This window comes from Hyphopichia burtonii (genome assembly GCF_001661395.1).
Source record: "Hyphopichia burtonii NRRL Y-1933 unplaced genomic scaffold HYPBUscaffold_2, whole genome shotgun sequence".
NCBI classification, from domain to species: Eukaryota; Fungi; Ascomycota; class Pichiomycetes; order Serinales; family Debaryomycetaceae; genus Hyphopichia; species Hyphopichia burtonii.
This window is the reverse complement of record NW_017963729.1, coordinates 1,122,703-1,129,847: the sequence shown is the minus strand read 5'-3', so window position 1 is coordinate 1,129,847 and position 7,145 is coordinate 1,122,703. Positions and strand designations below refer to the sequence as shown.

The window sequence follows — 7,145 nt, the reverse complement described above, 5'->3', positions numbered from 1 at the left end:
GTAGCACAGTGGATTAATTCGATACTGTCAGATTAATCTTTTCACGTTATTCAAAGGGAGAAAATAACTTATTATGATTAAGCTTAAGTATCCAAAGCCAATATGTAAATATTATATAGAAATATTTATTACCGAATATAAAGAACTCTCCATAGGTCGACGACCATGCTTCAACCAATTAGAAGCATCACTTTGGTCCACGGCCCACGTCGAGTAGAAGATTTTTNCATTTAACATGGAAATGCCTATTTATTTATATATGCACATTATCAGAATGCCTCATTTATGGATTAACACAAACTTTAAATATAATTTGTGTCTTCATTTGATGATNTATTGTACCTATCAATATAGATAGGCCAGTACATCATCTGCAGACCTTCAAGGTCTGACAGAGTTCCCAGAGGAACTACTTAGTTTAGTTTATAGATTGAGTGCCGAAATATAATAAGATACCAATTTTTTCGCAGCCTTTCTGCGTAACGCAGGAAGTCTTTCTGACTCCTGCTTCTGCGATAGTCGAAAGTCTTGAACTTTTAGAAGGATCAGGTTTTTCTTTAAAAATTAAATTTTTGGAGGAGTGAATAATATTTTGATACGGTAAAGCCAAAGGGGAATGGTCTTCAACAAAGCGACTTCGTGGCCAAGTTGGCTAAGGCGTGAGACTGTTAATCTCAAGATCGAGAGTTCGAGCCTCTCCGAGGTCGTTTTATTTTTTCCTTTTTATTTATTTTTTTTTTTGCAACTACTCACACACTACTTTACATAAACTAAAAATAAATTAACAACTCAACAAGGACTGGTTCTTCATTTGATTCAACTCGTGGTCGATCAAAGGAGAATGGAGAGCAAAGCATTGGATCAATTTATAAGATTCTGAAAGAAAATGATCAAAATTTAGAAATAAAAGAGAATGATCCTGTTTAAATTTATTAAAATCCAAAATTTTACAACAGTCTTGGAAAATTTTCAAAACACATAAGATTTGGAAACATGAATTGGGATCGAGAATTTTCAATTCTTGTTTCGAAAACAATTTCAAGCTTTTAATGGTGAAAGTGATACATTTTTCAATAATTTTCAAGTGATCATTATTTGGAGGGATATTTTGTAATTTAATAATAAGAATATTACAACTAGTAATATAGGTTAGATAATACTTTAGTTTCAATAAATCAATTTCTAATTTATTTTGATCATTTAAGTTTTCAATTTGTATTAAATCATTATCCCAATTAAAGTTAAAAGGTAAAAAAATTTTCCAATTATTAATTTCAAGTTCGAAATTTTTCCAAATATTCCATATGTCTTCTAATTTATATAAATCCAAATTTTGTAAAATCGTGGAGGATTTATCGATAATATTTGATAAGAAAATATTTTGCATAAAACAAGTTGAATAAATACTATCATTATCAAATATTGACTTTTTAATAATATTTTCACAACCTTTTGGAATATTCATTTTTGATTGTAATTTTACTAAAGTTGAATATTTTTTCAATTGTCCCATATTTTTCAAATTTCTTTCTAAATGAAGAAATACCCAATATAATCGATATAATAAATCTCGTTCTTTATGTTTACTCCCTTCAAATTTTATGAATTTATATAATTGAGAAGATCCAATTAATAATTCATTTTGATAATCAGAAATTTGACCAATTTTAAAATAATAAAGTGCTGATAAAAATTGAATAACAATGGTTTCAAATCCAATATTAACACTAGCATTAATTCTACCAATAATCATTCTTGATAACCAAAAGTATTCATAACCTGGAGGTGCTTCAATTTTATTAATTTCTGATTTTTGATAATCATTTTTTTGCCAATAATCATGATTTTTTGAATATTTAATAATTTCTCCTAATGATAATACTAATAAAAAAGTACAAGTTTGAGAATTTGAAACTAATCCAGTTTGAAATATTTCATTTTTCAAGTTTATAATTGTTTTTTCACAAACTATTGGGTAAAAGGGATAAACATGATTCAAGAAACAATCTAATAATTCATTTATTGTTGAATCATTTAAATTCATTGATATTTCACTTGATTTTGATTGAATCTTTGATAGATTTAATCTTGACTTGAATGAGTATTCATCTTCATTGATCATGATGATTGAATTTCTTCTTTCTAAATCTGGTGATAAATCTGGTATTAAATAATTTTCATTATTTAAAAAAAGATTAAAATTTACTTCATTTGTTTCTTTATCAAACTTTAAATCACAATTTGAGCTACAAATTTCTTCTTCTGTTTTAATTATATTATCATTTTTTATATTTTCTTCTTTTCTTTGATTCAAACTTATCAACAATTCTAATTTTTCTTCAATATTGTTAACTTTTTCATATAATACATTTAAATTTTTTTCAAATTTACTTGGTTCAATTCTTTTAATATAAGTACAAGCGATTTTTTTTTTATCACAATTGAAACAATTTGGTTTCACTTCGTCACACTTTATCTTACGTGACCGACAGTAGTCACAAGCGTTAGATGCCCTCCCTGACTTCATTATGGTTTATTGGTTAAAGTAATAGATGAATGGGCTTTGTCTTTTTTTATACCATAGTAGCCCCCGACACGTGACTTCATACCATGGATTGTGGCTGCAAAAGTCGTGCGGCATCCAATAACTCCCCAACCATTATAGTTTTGCAATCAACAATACCGTAGCTTAGTGGCTACTGCTTTAGCTAGTCAATTTTCCGTCAGTTAGCTAGTTGGATGCTTATTGGTCAATTGTTTGCTGGTTAGTCAACTGTTTGCTGGTTAGTCAACTGTTTGCTGGTTAGTCAACTGTTTGCTGGGTTAGTCAACTGTTTGCTGGGTTAGTCAATGGTTTGCAGGGTTAGTCAATGGTTTGCAGGGTTAGTCAATGGTTTGCAGGGTTAGTCAATGGTTTGCAGGGTTAGTCAATGGTTTGCAGGGTTAGTCAATGGCTTAGCTGCAAGCTAATAGTTTAGCTAATGAACATTGAAAGGCGATCAAACACTAACCAGACTCGCTAACGCCAATCTGGAGATAATCATGTGAACGGAAGTCAGTCAAGGGGTGATAAGGGGAGGCTTTGATCACTTCTTGCGATGGTCAAGTTTAGCCCAAATCATTCAGCACGTTCGTGGGTATGTAGGGGTATAGGTAGTATAGTAGGTTGTATAGTATAGTAATAGTATAGTAATAGTACAAATAATATAGTAATAGTATAAATAGTATAGTAATAGTATAGTAATAGTATAGTAATAGTATAGTAATAGTATAGTAATAGTATAGTAATAGTATATAGTATAGTAATAGTATAAATAGTATAGTAATAGTATAAATAGTATAGTAATAGTATAGTAATAGTATAGAGTATAGTAGTACAGTAGGTATGTTAGTGTAGTAGGTGTAGTGGAGCGATAAGCGTAGTGCGAGAGATAAGCGCAGGGCCAGGTAGCAAGGGCAGGTGGAGTAGATGAGTACACTGTACTGGGCACAGATGTAGGTGTATAGATATAGTGAGGTAGGCGGTGTTGAGGTGCTGGGGTGCAGCTACTGGATATAATTATGTCATAAATGTCATATATTAAATAAATAAATAAATAAATAAAGAAATAAAGAAATAAAGAAATAAAGAAATAAATTAATTGGCAGACTTTTTCAATTCAACTTTGGTAAAGTTTTTTAAATTGTTCCAGCAATTTAACGAATCGTTAGCCCATTTATTAATATTCTGATTAATCAACTTAACATTGGATAAGTTATTCTTGATAATGAAAGACGAGTATTGTTTTTCGTTAAGTATATTGAAAATCTTCAAATTATATATCAAATGACTGCCGTGCTGCAAATAAATTGAATTATTTAATGTTTTGAGAATTAGACTCAATGAATAAGTCAATAAATCAATTATAAATAATACAACCAAAGGAATACTAATACAAAGTATCAATCCTTTTGATAATTGAATCGTATACTGCTCAATAAGTAAAATCATCATGAATAATTAACTACAAAAATTGAATGAAGTAGAAATCAATACACTTTTATAAACCCCTTGGAATAAACTAAAGATTATTGCAGCTATGCACACTGCATTGTCTGATACAATCGAACCCCCCCATGTAGCCCCTCGATAATCCTTTCTAAACAAAGCGAAAGATTTACTAAAGCAACTCCGTGTGGGCGGTTACCCGGAGGTCTTCTACACTTTTCACTCACTCACTCTTCACTCACTCTTCACTCATTTTTCACTCACTAACTTTTCACTCACTCACTTTTCATTTTTCTCTACTTGTTCTTTTCTTAACATAATATATATATATATATATACATATATATATACACATATATAATATATGTCGTATACGTATGTTGATGATTATTATCTTATCTACATTATCTGATTTAAGGAAGATAACTAAAAACTGAATACTAACCCCCCTAAATCTAGATCAGCAATCGCAGAATTACAGGTTGAGGTTTGCAGGATATCCTTTTATCCATAAACACGCCTGAGTAGATTCTTATTATTAAGTTTATTAAGTTTTATTATTAAATTTATTATTAAAGTTTAGACATGTATATGTAAATGAACACCAAGGATATTATTACGAGGATAATACGATAAATACGAAATAAGGTGTTCCATTGTCATATATAAATAATGTAGAAAAACCAAAAAAAAAAAACAAGAGCTTATTCTTTAGAATTAAAGTTTCAAATATGAAATATAGTAAAAAACAATTATCAAATCAAGTTAATTCCTTAAGACCTTATAAGTCAAGATCTCAGAGACCTTGTGATTTCTGTCGCAAAAGAAAAACTTGTTGTATTATTGATAAACTGATACCTTGTATAAGCTGTATACAATTCAACCAGGGGAATTGTACTTTCAAAAATGGTCCAGTCAAGAGAATTGTTAGGAAAAAAGATGTAAAAAATGTAAAGGAGGAATTAAAATTTCCCACAATATTAAGTGAAGAAAAGATCAAGGAAGTCCCAGCCAGCTTTGATAATTCCACTTCCCAAAGCTCTTCTCAAAGTACAAGCTCTCAAAGTTCAATATATTCAGATAATTCCGATTCGTTTGATGAAAAATTGCTAAGCTTTGACTTATTCCCCCATCATCTAATTAACCAGGATATCTTTAATACAAATATTTATGATTACTACTATAATTTAAATTTTTAGTGAGTATGTGTATGTGTGTATATTATTATTATTCTTATTATTCTTATTATTATAAATTGATATATTTTTGTTCTGCTTGAGTCCAATTGATCACGTTCCAAATTGCTTTGAAATAATCAAGTTTGGCATTCTGATACTGTAAATAATAAGCGTGTTCCCAAGCATCAATGGCAAGTAAAGGTACCAAGTTCCCAGTAACCGTATCTTGATTAGCAGTAGTAACCACTTGTAACACTCCTTCATCAAGATTCTTCACCAAAAAAGCCCACCCGGAACCTTGGATACCGGCCAATTTGCCATTCACCAATTCAATCAACTTGTCAAATGATCCATACTGGCTAATCACTTGCTGACTAAATTTACTCCCGCTACTAGGTAATTGCCCCCCGTACTGGGAGGTTGGCGATAAACTCTTCCAAAAAAGTACATGGTTAGCGTGCCCACCAGCGAAAAAATTGACGTTTTTTTGCAATTCAACCGTTCTAGTTACGTTTCCTTCGATTTCCGACTCAATCAACTCCTCAATACTCTTATTGTATCCATTGACATACGTTTGATGGTGTTTGGAATGGTGAATCTCATTGATTTGGCCGCTGATGTATGGCTCCAACGCATCATAAGACCAATCTAACTTGGGTAACACCACCTTCTCTCTATTTGCTAAACTCATTCTGTAGTTGGCTCTTTATTTTTTGGACCTATAAGAATATATATCTAATAGTTATTTACTAATATATACCTAGAGTATTTTCCTCCTTCTTTCATTCATTCTTTCGGGGTTCTTTTATACTACAATGTTTATTTGCTCATATAACCACTAAACTTCTCCTTTGGGTTACGCTTTTTTGCTCTTTATATTACTCAGCTACTTATTGTATCTAATCCATTCAACTATGGCTTCTGCAACCTTGACGGGATCCTCCCGATGTAAAAAATGACCAACCCGGTTCATGGTTTGCACTTTAACCAGTTTTGTTTGTGCTAATTTTTCAGCCTCCAAATCATAAACCGACTTGATCATACACCCATCCGTTTCACCCCCCAATATTAACGTGGGCACTTGTTCAAAATTAACATTCCATCGACGTCCATCAAAATTCAAAATCTTAAATAAGCACCGGTAATATGCAGTGGATGCTTCAAGTACTCCCGGCTTTAATAACGTGCTTCTTACTTGGTCGATTTCTTGCCGGGAATACTCATAATTAGGTGACCAATATCTCCATAAATAATCAAGATAAGTATCTTCTCCAGTTTGCCTCAATTTCTTATAAAGATATTCACTTTGCATCGTTAAAAAATAACTCGATTTATACAATTGTAAAGGAATCTTAAATAAATATTCCCAAATTCGAAGATTACTCAAGTATGGTATTGCCAACGTAACCATTGAATCAACAAGCTCCGGATATACACTTGCAACTTTGAATGCAATTATAGCTCCCCAATCATGTCCAACCAAATGAACCGGTAAATTCTTCACCGGTAATACTTCATTAATCCAGCTTTTAACATCCTTGGCTATTTCTCCAACAGTGTATTCTCCTTCCGGTCCTTGACTCGACTCCTCGTACCCTCGAAGTAATGGTGCAAGTATAAGTGCTTTTGGGAAATTCTCTTCAAGAATTGGAATCACTTTACTAAAGGACGTATTGTCATCTGGAAATCCATGGATTAAAAAAATAACCCGGTTCCATCTTCTAATTGGTGCATAGACCTCCTGTTCGTGAAAATTACTTATAACACTAAACGTTCTCCTCCCGTTTTTCAATTTAATACTATGTGACATGGTAAGTAATTGATTAACTAAATTCTAGTACTCGTCCCAATACTAGTTTTTTTAAATATTATTATTGCGCAGGCATGTGAAGTCTCTTTTTTTTTCGCTATCCATGGGATATTTGCAACCTTTTCAAATGAGTGAGTCTAAACCTTGATTGCATCCTAAGTAAATAGAT

The 7,145-nt window shown here is 31.5% G+C and overlaps 5 protein-coding genes and 1 non-coding gene across 6 annotated transcripts; 2 read left to right on the top strand and 4 right to left on the bottom strand.

Moving 5' to 3' along the window:
- Positions 1-633: 633 nt before the first annotated feature.
- On the top strand, positions 634-707 carry HYPBUDRAFT_t61. The gene has a single exon. It is a non-coding gene; the product is annotated as a tRNA-Asn (tRNA).
- A 74-nt stretch (positions 708-781) lies between these two features.
- On the bottom strand, positions 782-2,527 carry HYPBUDRAFT_4917 (uncharacterized protein; the record flags this gene model as incomplete). Its single annotated transcript, XM_020223467.1, has 1 exon — positions 782-2,527. One exon carries the CDS (start codon positions 2,525-2,527, stop codon positions 782-784), a length of 1,746 nt encoding a protein of 581 aa, XP_020077911.1.
- A 1,110-nt stretch (positions 2,528-3,637) lies between these two features.
- Positions 3,638-3,991, bottom strand: HYPBUDRAFT_4916 (uncharacterized protein; the record flags this gene model as incomplete). Its single annotated transcript, XM_020223466.1, has 1 exon — positions 3,638-3,991. One exon carries the CDS (start codon positions 3,989-3,991, stop codon positions 3,638-3,640), a length of 354 nt encoding a protein of 117 aa, XP_020077910.1.
- Positions 3,992-4,677: 686 nt separating this feature from the next.
- HYPBUDRAFT_192037 (uncharacterized protein) lies at positions 4,678-5,358 on the top strand. Its single transcript, XM_020222949.1, has one exon. It carries the CDS (start codon positions 4,720-4,722, stop codon positions 5,185-5,187), a length of 468 nt encoding a protein of 155 aa, XP_020077909.1. The 5' UTR covers positions 4,678-4,719; the 3' UTR covers positions 5,188-5,358.
- On the bottom strand, positions 5,237-5,857 carry HYPBUDRAFT_106111 (superoxide dismutase; the record flags this gene model as incomplete). Its single annotated transcript, XM_020218459.1, has 1 exon — positions 5,237-5,857. One exon carries the CDS (start codon positions 5,855-5,857, stop codon positions 5,237-5,239), a length of 621 nt encoding a protein of 206 aa, XP_020077908.1.
- Positions 5,858-6,052: 195 nt separating this feature from the next.
- HYPBUDRAFT_155875 (uncharacterized protein) lies at positions 6,053-6,976 on the bottom strand (the record flags this gene model as incomplete). Its single annotated transcript, XM_020222155.1, has 1 exon — positions 6,053-6,976. One exon carries the CDS (start codon positions 6,974-6,976, stop codon positions 6,053-6,055), a length of 924 nt encoding a protein of 307 aa, XP_020077907.1.
- Positions 6,977-7,145: the final 169 nt, after the last annotated feature.

What these genes read in the sequence shown, in the direction of transcription:
- HYPBUDRAFT_192037 (XM_020222949.1), top strand. Translation starts at nt 4,720, where the DNA reads ATGAAATATAGTAAAAAACAATTATCAAATCAAGTTAATTCCTTAAGA.